The sequence below is a fragment of the Sordaria macrospora genome, chromosome 6, assembly GCF_033870435.1.
Source record: "Sordaria macrospora chromosome 6, complete sequence".
Lineage (NCBI taxonomy): Eukaryota > Fungi > Ascomycota > Sordariomycetes > Sordariales > Sordariaceae > Sordaria > Sordaria macrospora.
The window spans coordinates 2456720-2474823 of record NC_089376.1 but is presented as its reverse complement, the minus strand read 5'-3'; the positions used below and the strand labels follow the sequence as shown (position 1 = coordinate 2474823).

Sequence of the window (18104 nt, the reverse complement as noted above, 5' to 3'; positions counted from 1 at the left end):
TTCTTGATCTGCTTCTGTCCCGTGATAACCCTAAGTAGTATCCGTCTCCGTACTTCTCAGGGAGTTCACCCATTCACTCGGTTCAACATGTCTACACTCATTGAGTGGACTTTTGCGAGCGTCGACATGCCGAGACAAGTCGGAAAAGGGGCTGTTTGGGGCCCCACGTGACCTGGCGTACCTGGCAGGGTTGTATGTACGAGTAAAAAACACCATTACAAAATATTCTCTGCCTGTTTCACTCGATCGTAACTTTCATGTGAACACGCGCCGCGTAGTCACCACTCAGCTTATTCCACAATCGCCCATCGCACTTGCCGTTTGGCGCTGTACTTTCATACCAGGTAGTGTTCCAGTTTTATCTTTGGTTGTTGTTCACATTGTCGCTACCAGAAATGCCAGTGCATTCCTGGTCAACATGCACTGCTTATCACACACACCCCATCCTCCCTTGTCTATCACAAACTAATATCAGCGATGGAAGGAAACCGAAGTTCCGATCAACTAGCTTCAGAGAAGAAAATCCGCCAGAAGAGGATTCCGAAATTCTCAACGAATATCCGAGTCTGCAAGAAAAAGAAAAACAACAAAATGGGAGGTGACAAGGGCAAAAGAAAGGCTGCTCCGGGCGGTGCTGAAGGCCAGAAGAAGAAGAAGAAGGTATTCAGTCCCCAATGATCCATCGGCCACGAATTCACACAGAATTTTGAAGAACACTGTATGTTCTTTAATCTACTTTCAAGTTGATTGATCATGCATCACGGATTTTCCGCAGTGGGAGAGTCTCAAACATTCATGGGATTACTTTGACCGATTGTCTCACGGTTGCTCTCGCGCCATGGATATTTGGGGTGTCAAGGACATGACCAAAAACTTCACAAATTAGCACCTTTCTAGCCTTCTCCCTTCCCTCCTCCAGCTTCTTCACCTAGGCCAGCTACGTGATGTCTAACACACAGACCAAACAGACTGGCAGCGGCGGCAAATGGACAACACCCAACCAAGCGAACAAGCTCGCCCTCGAGCGCAACTCGGTTCCCCAGGTTGGCGACCGCGGCATCTGGGTGACGTGCGCACGCCACCAGGAGAACAAGGCGGCACGGGAAGTCATCAGCCTCTTTGAAGAGTACATCGAGAGCATGTACGGCATCAAGCCGGCCAGCAAAGAAGAAGCCAAAGCCGTGGATGACGACGATGCCGAGCTCGACATCGAAGCCGCCATCGCCAAAGAACTCGGCGAAATGAAGGAGAGGAAGACGGCCGAGGTCAGGAAGGAAGAGGACAACAAGGCGCTGCTCAAGGCCATGAAGCTCAACATCGACTGTCTCCTGTTCGTGCGCACAAAGACGCCCATCGAGCCGGTCGAGTTCGTTAAGAGGATAGTCGTCGACACCAAGGAGTGCATCGACATCAGGAAGATCAAGTGCCGCTATCTCAATCGGTTGACGCCCATGAGCGTCATGGGTAAAGCAACAGAGCAAGGGCTGGCTGAGACGGCTAGGCAGGTTCTGGAGGAGCACTTTGACTTGAGCGGGAAAAAGAGCGACGGCGAGAAGTCAGCAGAAGGAGACGATGGTGCGGAGGCTGCGGCGTCAGAGGAGAACAAGGAGGGCGAGGGCGAGGACAAGAAGAGGGAGTATAAGCCCTACACGTACGCCATCCGGCCTACGCTTCGCAACCACAGTAACCTCAAGCGAGACGTGGTCATCAACACCATTGCCGGTCTTATCAACGATGAGCGTCACAAGGTCAATCTTACGAATCCGGACAAGGTCATTTTGGTGGATATTTTCCAGGTAAGACAGAGAGAGAGTTTGATTCCCCCCTGATTTTTGAGGTACCTTTTTTGGTGGTGAACCATCTGCTAATGCTGACCTTTTACGGGAAACAACAGACCGTCTGCGGAATGAGTGTCGTGGACGGCGATTGGGATGAGCTGAAGAAATACAACATGACGGAGCTATACAACCAAGCGGCTGGCATCACGTCGGTTGGGCAAAAGAACAAGGAGAAGCAGGAGAAGAAGGAGAAGGAGGCGCAGGAGCAGAAGGAGCAGCAGCAGCAGCAGCAGGATGAGAAGAAGCCGGAGTCGGCCAAGGAGGCCAAGGAGGAGACCGCCAAAGATACTAAGGAGGAGGAGAAGCCTGCTTCCACCGATGCTTGAGAAATCGGGAAACCGGAGAGGCGGGGCAGTGGAGGCATAGGCCGGCCCCGGAGACTTTTCGGTGGTGGCGGCGGCAGCAGCAGCAGCAGCGGGGCGGGGCGGGGACTGGCTCCGTATGTGCTGCTGTCTAGCGGTCCTGGTTTTTCTGGCGAGACGCAGTACTAGACTAGTGGAATTCCCGCATGTGGGAGGATCATTGGGATGTCAATGGTTGCTCATCAGCGAGGTGAAAACAAGCGAGAGTAATAGCGATCGGTTTGTGGAATGCCTCCTCATGGAATCAACTGAAAATTGTGGCATGGCATCTGGTCCAGCGCACGTGTCTGTCGTTTTCCCTTCCGTGTCGTCCCTTCTTGTGTGTTTGCAAAACGTTGTGTGTGGCTATATATATCTAACATGGTGGTCACCGAACAGTGGCTGACATGGCATTGTTTCAGATCACTAGACTCGCTCGCTGTGGGTAGTGATCATCTACCGGCATTTTATCGGCAGTTCAACAGTTTTGGAAATGGTGATATGATGGTGTTAGAGAGCTGTCAGCTGTCAGCCACCACCCGACGATATTTCCTTCAGATTCGCTCGCTATTTTGTACCCAAAGAGGCAGCTGCTTGGGACAAATGGTCCCCGGGGAAGCACCCCGAGGAACCTAAGTCGGTGAGATCCATCCATCCATCCGTCGAAAGGTGGACTTTATAAACAGACGAGCGTATAGAAATTGCAGGATTTGAAACCAACATGGAATCCTCTTCTTGTTCGGGGAAGAAGGAAAAGAGATATTTTCTGCACACCAGAACTAGTAGAAATGATAGGTTCCGCTCGTACAGTAGAACTAGTATCTAGCTTGACTAGCTAGGTTTGTACATTGGATGGATAGAAAAATACTTGTATGAAGCTACTGTTTCCGAAAGTACTCCGGCCTCTTGGAATTTATTGAGGCGGTTACCATAGGCTGGTTCCAGCTAGGTGCAATGTGCCTCGGGCTCCTACATCAAGATCATCATGCAGTTTTGGCATTTTGTCATCCGGGGTCTGTTGTGATGCCTGTATAGTAGTGGAGGTTGTGTGTGAGGCTACACTGCAGGATGCCATGATCTTCAGCGCTTGTAGTTAGAGGTGCTGATCTGTAGAAGGAACATGTCCGGTGGGTGGGCATTAACAAGGAGACCAGTTCACAGGCCGGAAATCAGCATCCTCAAAGTTGCAGTCGAAGGTCGCAATGTCACAGGGAATGGGGAAGACGCTAAGCCCTATTCCAGATAACTTTGACGAGTGGCAGCAATGCGGCAAAATGCATTGATTTGTGCGCTTTCTGCGCATCTTTTGGCGGGGGTTCATGGCCTGCCTTTCAGCACCTCGTTAACCTCGGACACTTTAACTGTTCGGGTTAGGGTTGTCCTCGAATTCGCTTTTATAAGGGTCTCGAGGGTCGAGGGTCTAGTTCTACACTACCACGGTATGTTACACCACGTATTGGCCGGCAAGACGGCAGCACAGATACGGGACGGGCACTTTGCTGGCTCGGGGCTAGCTCGCTGTCATTGAATGGTCGATTCCCCAGGGAATCCTAGATCCCAAGACTGGAGACCGAGGTGGGGGACCGGAATGACCTCGCTTGTTGTCCACCGTTTCGGGGCATGTCCGATATTGATATCTCCAACATCACATTACTGAACTGCCTGCGACCCAAGGGCGTGACTGAGGTAGGCCCATACCTTATAACCTATCTGCTGCGGGACTGTAATGACATGAGTTGACATGGTATGCAATATTCAGAACCATTATACAATATCCTCAGATCACACAACCACATTAGGAAGGTGCTCTGGGGTGGGAGCCTGGGGCCTGGAGCCTGAGGACCGAGGACAGCAACTGAGAGACAAGCCACCAAAGAACCTCCCGCTCTTTGGTGTAACGTGGTCTTCGCGGTCCTGTCTCTCGCTTGTTTTGTTCCGTGGCTCGTGGCTCTTTCCCAATCCGGAGATTTTCGCTTAGCGTTGGACCAATCAGCAATTTCCCGGCTCGCTTGTTTGATGTTTGAGGTCAGTGGCCTTCAACTCTGGTTTCAGTTCCTTCTGGTTGGCTTCTGCTCTTTCACATTGAAGTTTGAGACTGACACTCTGTAGCACACCACCCTGCCCGGCCTATACCCGCCCATCTTGCCCATCCATCATGGGGACGTCGACTCACCAGCTACCTCACGGTAATCTGAAACTGGCTGACCACCATTCATCATCATTATCATCATGATCCAAGAGAACCTTTGTGATTCCCTCGGGCTTCCATACCTTTCCACGCTCCGAAACTTCCTTTTTCTTTGACCTCCCACCCACCACGTTTTGGTCCCGGCCCGACCCTGTGGTCTCCCTTGTTACTCGCTCCCTTGGCATCTTCTTACGCACATGTATCCCGCCGGGTTGTCCAGTTGACGTCCTCCCATAGCGAGGTGGCGTCGACTACCGAAGCCGCGGTTCCCCTTCCATCAAGGAATTCACAAGGCTTTTCTTGATTGCTTCGAATTTCTCCCGTCGAGTCCACTCAACAAGCGAAACAAGCAGCAAGGTAGAGAGAGGTACATGTACTAGCAAGTAGCTAGCCATGGGTTGGGCTTCTAGGGCGTCGTTCAACTTGTCAGCCGCACCCGGGCGGATATGAGCAAGGACTATCACCATCAGTAAGCACCGTGGGTTTCAGTTATGGCAGGCGCCGGTGCCAAGCCATGAAAGCACCCGACTTCCCGTTCTCAGCAAATTGAAGACTGCAATTGTACGTACACTGAGATGTGGTGGTGATGTAACCCGCAATCATCTCTACCAAACTCTGGTACGTTCCTGTATTCATGTCATTGGAACTCCTCGATGGTTCAGGGACTCCGGCACTCCGGGTTTTCTTACACCCATTTCCCGCCGTCGATATTCTGCGCGGACGGTCTCCGCTCTCGCTACTCTCGGCGTCTCATTCGCCAGTTCAACGTTATTGCTCCACCTAAATTGTGCTTGGCGATGCTCCATCTATCACGACGCTTAGGCAGTCCTCGCCGTCCTCCAGCACATTCCGCAGAGAAAGTGCTCACTGCAATTTAGCCTCTTTTACAATTATTATGCCCTATGAGAGGAAGAATCAAGAGTTTTCTAGAAACATGAGCCAGAGTTTTCCAGTGGAAGAGCTAAGCATGACAGACTTGTCATGCCCAAGAGGGAAAGAAAAGTTCAAAGAGGCGCTGGTTGGTCTGTACAAGTACCCTCTCATGCTCCTACCAGGCACGCTCGTATTCGTACTCTATGTACAGCACACATGGACTTACACTAGCAAGACAGATTTGCGGGATGGGATTTCCATGCATCGGCCGGATTGCCATCTTCTTCTTTATGTCTGATACCGGGTACAGGGAGGGAACAGCGAGTAGTGAAACGATGCTAGTCAGTCCTTGGTCCTTCCTCGTCCGGGCCGCATCCCCTATGCGGAAGGGTCTGGTACCTGTTGAACATTTCCACCCCATCCTAATCCCGGCTTGCTACCGAGCTGACGGACATATGGGGTATAGGTCTTACCCGTAAAGGGCATGTGTAAACGGACTCTGTCTCAGCTTCACGCCTACCTCACTCTAAGTGGGTAGCTAAAAGCCAGAAGCCTGTTTCCTTCCTTCATCCTCCAAGTTTCTCACCTTGCGGCGGTCAATCTGTCAACTTCGGCCGCCAACAATACCAAAAGTAAGAACAAAAAACAAGAAAGAGATGGCACAGTGAGGAGACACTCGTACCAGAGCACCTGTGGCCCAATGGTCTGGAACGAAGAAAGAGGCTGAACAGACGACAGTTGATATTCCCTCCCCATGTTTAGCAGCAGCATCGGGTATCATCACATGCCATCTCCATCTACAATTCCAATTGCCGGCTAGTTGCTGAGTATTAGTACAAGAAGATCCAACACGCTTGGCCAACTCTGTCGATGCCCATCGCCGAGCGGATACTTCCGCCCCCTTTCCCAATCAAAACAAGCCTTAAGTACCAGAGTACCTTCTGGTCTTTACGTACATCTCCACACATCACAGGCAGATACAAGTGCGCAGGCTCCATATAATCGCCTGTCTGTTCCCTGAGAAGATCATTTTGGCAGCGGTGTTATTGAAGTCGAGAGATATATGACTGTCTTTTGACTGTCTTTTCCCGGCCTCGACCCTCCAACTTACTTACCTCTGTCCTGTTTACCTCTGTCCTATTCATAGGATATATCCTTTTCCGGCCTTACCATGTGTCGACAACCGTCCGAACAATCGGTACAGGCTGCCCTTGGCGCGATCGTGCCCAGTCATGTAACGGTCCACAGCTTACGGCCAGTTGCTTCCCTTCGACCGCAGAGGATATTCGAAGTCAGTCTTTCGGACGGGAAAACGCTCCTCCTTTCACTCCCACCACAAGCCCTCTTCAGGCTTTTGAGGCACGAACAATCCTTGATAGGCTCCGAAGCCGCGACTGTTCGGTGGATCAGGGATGCTCTTGCCAGAAATTACTCGACGAGATTCACAAAACCAACACTTCAGAGATTCCTCCCAGCCCTTGTGCATACATCAAGTCACGGTCCTGCCGAGCTAGGGTCAGCATACAACGTTTTCGAACATCAACATGGCATCCCCGTCGCTTTGTTGCCGTCTCCCCCCAGTCCTTCGGAGCGTAAACGTCTGGATAAACACCTCGGCCAGTTTTACCGATCACTCTCGTCGATAACATCACCGTCGGGCCGGTTTGGCCCCGTGGCTGCTGTCGTCCCTAAAATGCCAGGAGTAGAGCTTTCGGACAAGAACGCGGGGTTTGGAGAAGGCGGCTTGATGGCAGCCGACGGAGCGAGAAACTGGTCAACCGCCTTCCAGTCATTACTAGAGGGTGTTTTAAGAGACGGCGAAGACATGGCAGTCACAATGGCCTACTCCCCGATACGAAGACATTTCAGGCGATTTGCACACTTGCTCAACGAGGTCAAGGTACCGAGGCTGGTGGTTGTCGATATGGCTGATGACACAAACACTTTGGTCACCGTCGAGACCCCAACAAGCACAAACGGTTATGGCAGCTACATGGCAACACCACAAGCAGCATCAACATCAGCATCAGATAACATTGGCGGTGAACGACAGCTAACACTTACCGGCCTTCAAGATTGGAGCAATTGCGTCTTCGGTGATCCCCTACTAGCCACCGTTTTCAGCGACGGCATCTCCGAATCCTTCATGGAAGGCTTCGAAACCGGCCCTCCTACTACCAATGCGAACGAGCGTAACGGAAGTAGCAGCAGAAATACCAGCGTCAGCACCCACAGCACCAACACAGGAGTCATGTCCATCACGGCTATCACCGAACAAACCACCATTTCCAGCCCCCCACGACCACCACCACCCCCACCACCCGCCGTCAGCAGCAGCAACAACAACAGCAGCAGCAGCGACGGTGACATTTCCTCCCTAATCGAGGACCTCCCCAACGCCGGCATCCGACTGTTGCTATATCAAGTCTACCACGCGGCACTGTGCATCGTCAAGGAATTCTACCGACCTCGATCGGCCCCTCCTTCCACCTGCTCGTCGCCAACCTCCTCCTCCTCCAGCTCTCTAAGCACCAACAGGGAGCTAGAAGCTCGCAAGAAGCTCACCGAGGCTTTGAACAGGCTGGAGGCGGCCGTGCCGGTGGTTACCCCAACGTCTTCGCTGGGGTTACCTGTTCTCCCCCATCCTCATCACTCCTCTTCCACCACCACTTCTTCTTCTTCTTCTTCTGCGTCCTGCATCTCCTCCTCCTCCTCCACCAAGAAGCAGAACCTCCTCCTCCTCAACAACAACAACAACAACAACAACAGCAACCACTCCTCGCCGGTAGCCAGTGCTAGGTCGTTGTTGCTTGGAGTAAAAGACAACAATAATAGCAATAGCAGGAGTAGTGATAGCGTGCTGGCGAAAAAGAAGCTGCATCATCGGCCGAGTGGAGATATGAGTCCTGCCAAGAGGGCGAAGAGTGCTGGTAGTGATGAGGAGAGGGAGTGAGTGAGTGAGTGACACCGGAAAGAAAAGGGATTGTTGGATGTAGTTAGTATCTGCAAGTTGGATATGGCCGGTGTGGATCGAGTCCGGGTGGCGTGCTCAAATTCCGTCTCTAGTGTTGGTTGGGGAAGCGGAGATGTTCTAAAGTTTCGGGAAGGAAAAGCTTAGAGACAGAGAGAGAGAGGATCGCATCAAACTGCATGTATGGGTCTAGGAAACACAGGACGGTACATAGGTATATATAACATTAGGATGCTGGTGTACATTTATCAAAAAGCGGGAATGCTTGGTATGGCGCTACTTCATTCATATAAGGTCTCTACTCTCCATGTACTATGTTGAGAAACTCTGGGACGTATGTTTGTTCATCAGGAGCCTCAACATCACCCCCTCCGCTCCTCTCCTTCAAACAGTGAGCCACTTCCTCGCAACAACCATGACCTTCTCCTGATCCTCCCGTCTCTCCTCGCTGTTGGCGCCACTGTTCCCTATTCGATCTGACCTATTCGTGCCGGTCTCATCGTATCGTCCCTCCTTCCCTGCTGCACCGGTCGCTTTGGCCAGCAATTCTTTCTTCTTCAACTCCATGAACTCCATCTGCATCCTCTCTCTCTCCTGTATTGGATTGAGCGAGTATCCAGACATAACCGGGGGTGACTTCCTTGCCGAGGAGAGTAGACGTTCGAAATCTTGGGCGTTGGGGTATGGTTGGGCCATGAGACCGTCGCGGCGGATGAGCATTGATGGGATGCGGACTTGAAGCTGGAAGGTGAGGGTGAGGACGGGTTAGTATGTATTGACGATATACTTTTTTTTTTTTTTGAGGGGGAAGGGGGGGGCATATGAAACAAAAAGTCGTGAACGAATGCAAACAACTCACCTGTGCCAGGATATTTGCATACCGAATTTTTAACTCCTCGCCAATATACCTCAGTCTCCCTCTCACCCACGTCCTCTGATCCTCCGTCAGATAATCCTGGCCCATCACACACGCCAACGGCCACGTCAGGAAATAGCCAGCTAGTCCCTTTGCCCCCTGTTCATCTTCACCACATCCGAATCCAGACAGCTGTTCCTCGTCCAGTCCATCTTCCCCATTATTATCATCATGATTATGATCATCCTCCTCACCATCCTCATCCTCATCATCTGTATGATCCCAGTTCCTCCTCCTATTCCCACGACCTTGGCCTTGACCTTGTCTCCCCCCCCTCCTCTTGCTTCTCGTCCGATAATGCCACCCCAAATGATACGGCACGCTCGCCAGCACATCACTGATAACCTCGGCACACACCCGCGCACTATGCGCATACTCGGGCGTCGTCCTGTAGTCAACGGGACTGCACGCCCACGCGGCGCAGCGGACCGTGATGCTGGCAAGGATCAAGCGGGTGACGCGCCCCATGTTCCACATGGACGCAATCCAGACGTCGCTGTACACGTCCACCCTGCCGGGAAAGACCTCGGCGTGCGCGTAGTCGGTGTTGGCGACGTAGTCCTGCCAGCACAGGGTGCGGTAGCGCCAGTGCGATGGGAGGGAGGCCATCCAGTCGACTATGGCGCGGTCGAGCTCCTGGGAGCGGCGCATGAGGGAGAGGATCTTGGCGGTTCTTTCTTCGTAGGATATTGATGGCGAAGAGTGAGGAGAGGAAGGGGAGGACGGGCTTGCGGCGGTTGTGGTCCCGTGGGTCATGATGTGGGTTACTTCGGCGCGGAGCTCGCTGGTTTGAAGGTTGAGACGCTGGCAGTGGGCGGCGTACGAGTCGTTGACGGCGTTGTCGAGCCACCAGTCGACGCCCATTATCGGAGGGCTACCGGAAGTTAAAGCGTGGATTATCTGTTGTGGGGGGACGCCATTAGTAAAGTCTTGGATTTTGGTGGTCAGTTCTGTACTTCTCCCAGCTTTACCTACCTGTTGTGTCCGCACGGCGATGAACAACTGTAATCCGGTCTGCGTCTTGAGTTGTTTCTTTCCTCGCGCCTTGACAAGCTGAATGGCTCCTTCGATATGGGAGCCCCACGCAAACTCGCCCAGCTTCTTTGCCGTGATGTTCTCGAACATACCCAACAGCAACACCGTAGCCAAGACCGAATCAGACGTGTACTTGACCGGATCCATCAACGCGGCCTGAGTGGCTCTCAACGCTTTCGCATACTCCCCATGTGCGCTCGCCGCGAAGTCGATCCCGTCGCTCTTGACTCTGTTTCCCAGCGAAGCCAGTGCACACGCATTGAAAGCAAACTGCAGATGTGGTGCCGAAGATAACGTCTCGGTTTTCATGAGTGGAATCAGATAGTCCATAAATCCTCTCGTCGTTCCCTGGCGGGGGATGAGCACGAAATTGGAGACGAAGTGACATGATGCCTGGGTCTCAGTGGAGATCTGAATGGCCGGTATGACGGCGAGTTCGAAGGGTGACCTGACCGTCTTCCGCGCCGTGGATGTGAGAGAAAACTGGTGCTGTTCCCCGTCGACGTTAGACGATGATGACACTGACATGGATGACGATGACGACGGCGGCGATGATGACGATGATGCCTCTGGACTTGGATATGGCCTTGGGCCTGTGCTTGACCCTGAGCTGGAGCCATCACCCCCTGCCGCTGATAGCTTTTGCTTTCCCTTCTTGTTGGCTCTCTGTACCCTCCGTTCTGTTGCTTTGGTGACATTCCGAAAAACTAGGTCGAAGTCGTCCTTGTACCCGGGACATTGTCTCCTTGCTTTGAAACACTGATTGCATGTTGGTTTGGTTTCATCGCACTGGATAACGCGCGAAAAGTGAGTGGATGTGCCGCTTGGTCAGCCGTTGCTGTAGTTTTTAACTTCATCGCATATATCCCATCTTACCTTGATTCTCCGTGTGCGGCACACTTGACAGCCTTTGGACGGCTTGCCGAGATAAACCATGGTCACACAATTCTTATAAGCCGGCTCTTTCGCCAATAACACCCGGTGGATGAAGTGCCGAAGGAACAATAGGGTGATGCTTTCCCGTGGGGACCTGTCCGAGTATAGTACGGCTGGGAGCCGGGCTAGGCGAAAGTAAGCGCCAGAGAGAGTGACGGCACTCGCTTGAGTCGGTGACGTTGAAGGGTCAAGGTGGTCGATAATTCTTTGGCCTCAGAGCGAATACGTAGATGAAAGTTACGCTCTTTGGTACCTCACGATTCCTAGTGTTTTCTTCTGTATTTCTTGGAAAGCCGGCAGAGATGACAAGGACAGGGGATGGCTATAACTTCAGTGTTGCTGCCACCTTATCTGCTCTAGGTATGTGATTAGCGGCCGTATTCTCAAGGGAACGGGTAGATATGGCGATATCTTAAGCATGGACAACAGGTAGAGTGAAACAGACGAATATACGTAGGTAGAAGATGTTGATCGGAAAGGTATAATTCCCCTTTCTAGTTCAGGGTTGAGTGAACCGCCTATCACTTCCTGGATTCCACGCCACAACGCCAAGTTTGGATTCGACCTCGGAACCGGTTGGTCCGCAACACAATGGCGCTCGATGCGACCTGAATGCTGATGAAGCTGTGAACTTTTACCTTATCGAGAACTCAGATATGTTGGAAGTGCGGAGCGTAGTTCGATGCGTAAATGGTATCACTGGCACAAACTCTCAGACTACCAAGACCATCATCTCACCCTGATTGTTCCGACATGGGCTGTGCGGGGGATAGCTTCGGTGGCATTAGCTCTTCAGGGGTCAGTAGCACGGTCTCCACGGTCTAGCCTCGTCTTGTCCGTTTGGAGTTGCACTGCAGATCGCCCCTAAATCCATTAGTAAACGTAGCAATGGCTCCGATGCTAAAACATACCGTTTCCCGGCATGTCGGAAGGATTTCGACATGTTTATGCGTGATGAATGTAAAAGAGGTTGTATACCAAAGGAACTAGCAGACTGTTTGGCTCTTCAACTTTGGATTAGACGGCGACAGGTCATACTTTCATCGAGAACTTAAACGGGCACCTTCGAAGTCACAGAAATTCATTACACTCCATACCAACCAACGGAGGCTCGATGGCCGAGCCCACAGTCGCTTTTGTTTTTCTATATACCTAAATTTTCCAGCTGCGCCGACGTCTAAGGGTCAAGCTTGACTACAGCTTTGTATCAAGAAGACAGTAGTCAGTCGTGACAATCATCAACCATGCTATCATCGTAGCTCTGGTCTCCGCTGTCAACTTGCATCAAACATTTCTCCAAACCATTCTCTTACTGAAGCAAATAAGTTTCGCTGCCCATGGAACTTTCAAGGCGAAGCCTTAGGCAACGTTTTCGAATTCGCAAAGCTTATCAGACCAAACAAGCGATTTAAGTACAGTCCCGGATAAACACACAGAACATCGCCATCAGCAGAGGCATATGTTGTGTCCGAATCGCATCGATAGACCCATCATGCGCCCCATGACGAGGTTCTATCGCTCAAATGGTGCGTATGAAGGTTCAAAGCCATTGCGAAGCAGCAAAGAACCTTCCGGTAGCCCCTTGGGGAGCATGTACGAGACCGTAGGCTCCGGGAGTTTCTGCACATGCGGCATAGAACCGCGTAGCGCCGGAAGTCTGTGTCGCAGGGAGCAAGCGTAAAAGGTTACTGAGATACAGTACGCTCTTGACATTTCAAAATCGCTCAGTGTCCCTCATCGAACATCCCGGCGACTCCTGTAAGATCAGGAGTCGCTTGCCTCCTGCCAGCTCCCTGTTCAGTACCAGTCGCACTAGTGTCGGCGCCCTGCTGAGGCGTCATAAACTTCTGGGCCATCTTACTCCTCTTGGGAGCCTTTCTGACAACTTCTTCTCTTGGGTCCTTCAGCTTTCCCATCTCGCTGATGCTGACGCTCTTCACGTTCCTCAGTAGATCCAGGACCACAGCACGTTGTTGGCGTGAATGTGTGCCAGGACGTCTCAGGAAAGTAAGGGTCCTATCCACTTCCTGTTCCTTGATACCCGGTAGTGAGCACAGGATTTGGCGGGACGCAGGATTGCCTCCCGAGACTTCATCGCTAACGCAATAATGGGCAAGGATCGTTGCGATCAGGGTTGCAAGGTCCTTTTGAGAGTCGACAAAATAAGGATCGTTCATCGAGGAGATCGCGGCTCTCATCACGTCGGTTCCGAGGAACTGGTGAATTTCTGCCTTGGTAGCATCGGGAATGGGGAAGTTCTCATCGGGCAGAGAAGGATGAGACGGGTCCTTTTGCTCTTTAGGGTGGCTCTGGATCTGGAACTCCGGCACGATGGATCGGAACACACGGAGGACGACACCACAGCACCTGGTATCACGCATGTGAATCGCATGGCAAAGGAATAGGAGGAGAGGGCCGGCGATCGACGTTTGCATGAGGCAGAATCTCCGAAGCGATGGATACCGGGACTCCGCAGTGGTGCCGTTGGGAGAGGCCGGAAGATTGCTAGGTGGTCCTGGGAACAGTCAGTAGAACTTCAGAAACATAGGGCAACAAAACAACTTACCAGTCCTCGCCGGGTCAAGGAATTCGGCCACCATAATGGCTGCGGTATACGTTAGCTGCCGGAGAATGCTTTCCGCCTTCATCTCTTCCGTTAGTTCCTCATTATCAGCCACCTGCACGGTCTGCTTCTGGCCCAGTTTGTCCCATTCACTGCTGATCTTGGCATCCATCTGCTGGAAGCACGAGGCCAGGATTGGAGGTAGAAAATGATCCCGTAGCTCCACAGGACAGTGATCAACAAGATACCTCACCAGGTTCAACAGATTGATAAGCTGATGAGACGAGAGGCTGAACGAATCGGCAAACAGGGCGTTTGCCAAGGGACCAGGAAGTTCCATGAACCCGTAAAACTGCACATCAAGTCGGCTCATGCAGTAGATGACGGCATAACATGCCTCGCGGACAAAACGCACGGTGCCACGGATGGTGGAGGCAAGCCCCTCAAGCGTGTTCTTCTTGTCTAGGACACGCGCATAGAAGTCGTCTTTGCTGCCTTCAGAAATACCGGCTTGCCAGAAACGGTCAGTCAGGAGACGGCTGACGACGGGTCGCATCTCTTCTGGAAGCAAAGACCAGTTCTTCGGATCATGGCACGCATGTGCGTAGCTCAGGAACTTGAGCAGCTCAGGCAAGATGATCGGGAACCCATCCTGCCACAGGGTGCAAGACGCTTGATAGGCAGGGGAGTTTTTCTCCAGTTTTTCAACTGAATAGGTCAAGAATGACTTGGTTGAGCGTAAAGGAAGGAACTGCGAGTGTATCAGTAACTATCAACCACGTCGAAACAGATGACTACCAGGGAAACATACCGTTTGTCTCTGTTCAAGTTCGGCTTGCAGCGCCAATCCTTCGGCATCAAGCTCTACAGCACCCCAGTCACCAACTTGGTGAACACGACGCTGGGCGATGTAGTTTTGCGCCTTGTCTAAACCGATGAGCTGGCAGAATCCCTCGAATGAGCCGAGTGCTTGTTGCAACGGGGCTTCCTTCCACTGGGTTTTGACCGGCTCGACGAATTCAGCAAGACGCCTGATCCGCGTTTCCTGGTCTATGCGGGTTGCCCGGTGGCTAGGGGTTTATTGGTTAGTAAAGTCGAAATATGATGGGCTGAACGAGGTTCTTACATGATGATGAAGAGGAAACTGCGATACGCAATTTGGCGCTTTTCGTCGAGTGTTCCAGAGGCAATCATCTCCTTGACCTTGGACTCAAGCTGGTCATAGACGTCCTGGTACGAACAAATTGTAAGTAAATGAGGGACCAATCATTACAGCATGTGGGCGTCTAGCAGCACTTACCAGTAAATGATCGGGCATCTTGGAGGCGAGCCTCTGCAATTCAACCATGCTTTCGGTTTGGAGATCCCTGATCGCATCATTGAAGGTCTTGTGCTCGGGCTGCAATGCAGGCCATGTCATGAGAATGTGCTCGAGCACCCTCAACATAAAGTTGGCCTTGGTGTCAAGAGCCGTCGTGGAGAAGGCGACAAGCAGCTGAAGAATACGTTTGCGGATAAGAGGGTCCTATAGATACGTTAGCTTTTTGCCTTCGTACCAGACCCTAAACCTGGGCGTATAAGGCGACGTACCTCAATATTCATCTCCAGCAGCCTGCTACACCACTGCTCGAGATGTGTCTCGATACTTGAAACTTCTTCCTCCTAAAGGGTTGTCAGTATATTTTCATGGGCTGTAGAGTGCAGCAGGCAAAGCTTACCCCTCCAGGAAGTTCTCCCTGTCTTCCCCTCCACTTAACGTAGCCTTTGAGAGCTGCTTCAATGACCGTGGCATGGGCGTCTACTCTTAGAACAGGCATGGAGTTTTTGGAATAGGTAGCCGCTAGATGCCGCGTTAGCCATTTGTCCTGTGAATCACGGCTTATGCAACTTACGGTTAAGAGGTGGCTGGCCCTCATACAGAGTTTGCAAAGCATTCTCTGCCTGGCTCAAGATGTACTGGAAGGCATCCGTGAGCCTCAGCTGGACGATGCTCTCGATGATAGAGCAACTATATCGCCTATAGTTACCGAGGAAAGCATGTCTCTCCGGGATGGTATCGGTATCCTCCATGAGAAGAACAAACGTAGGGTCTTCCGTATCTTCAGGGAGGTTCTCATAGCGCAACAGTCGAGCGCTAGTGCCGTCCAACAGCGGTAGAACCATGTCGGTTTTTCCAATAGCCGGACCGAGCGAGCGGTGATTGAGAAGGCGCGTCCAAGTCACTAGGATGGGAATGGAAACAACGAGACTCTGGCTCTGCACCACCTCTATCAGAAGCTTCAGGAAGTCCTGGATGTCAACCTGGGGCGGTATGAAAGCGTACTTCCGGTCCAGGTAATTCCCTACGCACGAGATCATCTGTTGATTGTCAGTATAGACCTAGGAAAAAATAGGAGCGGTTTTCCCCAGCTGTGTAAAGGAAGCAACTTGCCTCGGAGAATTTCTTGGCAAACTGATACTTGTCGTCGTCAATGTCCTCAGCGTCCACTGTCGACCATTCAAATAGTCGCCTGCAAAGGTCGACCAACTCGGGGCTGTACATGGGAACAACCAGGTCGGCGAATTCTTCGCTGGTGAATGACGACCGGGAATAGAGAGAATGCAATGCCTCCAAAGCAGCCTATACAAGAGATACGAGTTAACAGCCAGAACACGAGCAGATATTCGGAGCAATCGCACAATTAGAAGAGTGAACTAGACAGAGATGGGAGGCGAAATTTACCCTTTGCACGGTCACGTTTGAGCTGGCAAGGCCACTGCATATAACAGGACGGCAACCGGTAGCATGAATGGCTTTTGGAATTGCCCACGGCATCACGGAGTTGAGAACAGCCAAAGCTTTGACGACACAAGCCCGGATGTCCTCATTACTGTCGAGGTTCTCGTTCAAACAGTCTCGGACGAGTCCTGTTACTCTACTGATCCATCCGTCGTCACCGAATCGCACCTGGGGTTCGTGTTGACGGCCTGGGAAGCCTTCGCTGAGCACGGCAGAAGGTGTGAAGATCTCAACGCATGCCTTGCTCAGTGCTCCCTCTCTGTGGGCAACGATGGCATCTTCTCCATTGAAGATTTCCTCGGACAAGATTTCGAGGATCAGGAGGACGAACTCCTTGTGTACGGGCGAGTTCGGAACCTGCCATAGGCGGTTCAGCAACTCGTCCATATCCATCCAATCCGCACCCCAGCAGCGTTTAGCTATCTCGACCCAGAGCTGGGCCATCTTTGTTCGGAGAAAGGGAGGGTCGGGTTTCGCGACACCCTGTGCCAGTTGCAAGATCCAACTGCGGAGAAACTCGCGTTGGTTGGTGTCATATTCAGACCATTTGTGCTTGACCGCATATTCGAGTAGAGACAGGCCGTAGTGGCGAACGACAGGTTCTTGTGAACCACCGGAAGCAAGGCTGAACCCATGCGAGGGTGCGTCACCGCGCGTCTTGACTTCTTCCAGAAATGCCTGGGCTTCTTGTCTTGCCTGGTTGGGAGAGTAGGGGCTGTGGACAATGTTGAGGGCTTCGTGAATCCTCGCGATAACGGGGTCGGCGCCGGCACCGGCGGCCCCGTCGGTATCCATGCTGCAAACGGGAAGATGTAGTGGCTATAGGTATAATCGACGGTGGAACTGGTTGTGTCTTGCGAAGGCGCAGAGGGCAGGAGGACCGAGCTTGTTTGCAACGATATGGACCGCGGCGGAGATCGAGGCGGAGATCGAGGTCGTGTGGGTATAATAGACAGGTGCTAGAAAGAGGCTATCGTGAACATGGGATGGCTGTATCAGGTCGCGGTCAACTAGACCGGCATTCGAAAAAGACTGGAGTATGAAGAGCTGCCGTGGCTTGTGTGGTGTTTACCTCAATGACAGGAGATCGCCCGAGGGTCTGTTGGGAAGGTTCGGACGCGATCGTGTAAACGGTCAAGCTGAAGGGAGGTCGAGGTAGGCTAGGTGGTGCTATGACTGACCTACACCGCAACCGTGGTAGGTAGGTAGGTAGCCCGTTGCCTTCGACTGGTTCCTTGCAAAGTAAAATATGAGCGAATGAAGCAAGCCAGCCAACAGTGGAGGCCGGAATAAGATGTTGAAGGTAGAACGTGAGCAAAGGCGTGTTGAGGAGTGTCGTTTCCCCGGTGATGCACACAAGAGAAGGTTACCTTTCAAGAGGCAGTGGTGACGGGAAATTGGAGTTGTGAGCCTAGATGTTTTGGCGCGGCATGCATGAAATTCCACCAGTCCGGGGAAATGACGGAGTCAACCACTTCACGTCCACTGCCCGTGACTTGCTGTTAGTGTTGAGTTAGGTTGGCCACGGGGGCTTGACCGCGGGGGCCATAGGACACAGCGAGGAGGCCCCTAAAACTCCCCTATGTTTTAGTGCTGACGAGCGTCGACTCACCGTCCGTGACCTCCGTCACAGGCACTACCTGGACTTGGTGTCTGCCCAAGCC

The 18104-nt window shown here is 52.2% G+C and overlaps 4 protein-coding genes across 4 annotated transcripts; 2 read left to right on the top strand and 2 right to left on the bottom strand.

The window, feature by feature from the left end:
* Positions 1-7: 7 nt before the first annotated feature.
* On the top strand, positions 8-2480 carry SMAC4_03500 (uncharacterized protein). The gene is made up of 4 exons (XM_003351149.2): positions 8-344; positions 485-660; positions 969-1796; positions 1895-2480. Exons 2-4 carry the CDS (start codon positions 592-594, stop codon positions 2162-2164), a joined length of 1167 nt encoding a protein of 388 aa, XP_003351197.2. The 5' UTR covers positions 8-344; positions 485-591; the 3' UTR covers positions 2165-2480.
* Positions 2481-6411: 3931 nt separating this feature from the next.
* SMAC4_03499 (uncharacterized protein) lies at positions 6412-8193 on the top strand (the record flags this gene model as incomplete). The annotated part of the gene is made up of 1 exon (XM_003351148.1): positions 6412-8193. One exon carries the CDS (start codon positions 6412-6414, stop codon positions 8191-8193), a length of 1782 nt encoding a protein of 593 aa, XP_003351196.1.
* Positions 8194-8399: 206 nt separating this feature from the next.
* Positions 8400-11800, bottom strand: SMAC4_03498 (uncharacterized protein). The gene is made up of 5 exons (XM_066089962.1): positions 11544-11800; positions 11039-11449; positions 10103-10951; positions 9071-10027; positions 8400-8952 (listed from the first exon to the last, which is right to left on the bottom strand). The coding sequence occupies exons 2-5, from the start codon at positions 11096-11098 to the stop codon at positions 8596-8598; spliced, it is 2223 nt and encodes a 740-aa protein (XP_065947516.1). The 5' UTR covers positions 11099-11449; positions 11544-11800; the 3' UTR covers positions 8400-8595.
* A 299-nt stretch (positions 11801-12099) lies between these two features.
* Positions 12100-18064, bottom strand: SMAC4_03497 (uncharacterized protein). Its single transcript, XM_066089961.1, has 10 exons — positions 16384-18064; positions 16093-16281; positions 15554-16019; positions 15380-15501; positions 15252-15323; positions 14962-15186; positions 14788-14891; positions 14473-14731; positions 13665-14412; positions 12100-13613 (listed from the first exon to the last, which is right to left on the bottom strand). The coding sequence occupies exons 1-10, from the start codon at positions 17233-17235 to the stop codon at positions 12823-12825; spliced, it is 3828 nt and encodes a 1275-aa protein (XP_065947515.1). The 5' UTR covers positions 17236-18064; the 3' UTR covers positions 12100-12822.
* Between the last annotated feature and the right edge of the window lie 40 nt (positions 18065-18104).

Bases quoted from the DNA above. Each gene is read 5' to 3' on its own strand.
- SMAC4_03500 (XM_003351149.2), top strand. From the start codon at position 592: ATGGGAGGTGACAAGGGCAAAAGAAAGGCTGCTCCGGGCGGTGCTGAA. The intron at 661-968 runs GTATTCAGTCCC...CAGACCAAACAG, and splicing joins GCCAGAAGAAGAAGAAGAAG to ACTGGCAGCGGCGGCAAATG. The intron at 1,797-1,894 runs GTAAGACAGAGA...GGGAAACAACAG, and splicing joins TTTTGGTGGATATTTTCCAG to ACCGTCTGCGGAATGAGTGT.
- SMAC4_03497 (XM_066089961.1), bottom strand. From the start codon at position 17,235: ATGGATACCGACGGGGCCGCCGGTGCCGGCGCCGACCCCGTTATCGCG. The intron at 14,892-14,961 runs GTAAGTGCTGCT...TGTTCGTACCAG, and splicing joins AGATGCCCGATCATTTACTG to GACGTCTATGACCAGCTTGA. The intron at 14,732-14,787 runs GTAAGAACCTCG...ATAAACCCCTAG, and splicing joins AGTTTCCTCTTCATCATCAT to CCACCGGGCAACCCGCATAG.
- SMAC4_03498 (XM_066089962.1), bottom strand. From the start codon at position 11,098: ATGGTTTATCTCGGCAAGCCGTCCAAAGGCTGTCAAGTGTGCCGCACA. The intron at 10,028-10,102 runs GTAGGTAAAGCT...CCCCCACAACAG, and splicing joins TCGCCGTGCGGACACAACAG to ATAATCCACGCTTTAACTTC. The intron at 8,953-9,070 runs GTGAGTTGTTTG...CTCACCTTCCAG, and splicing joins ATGCAAATATCCTGGCACAG to CTTCAAGTCCGCATCCCATC.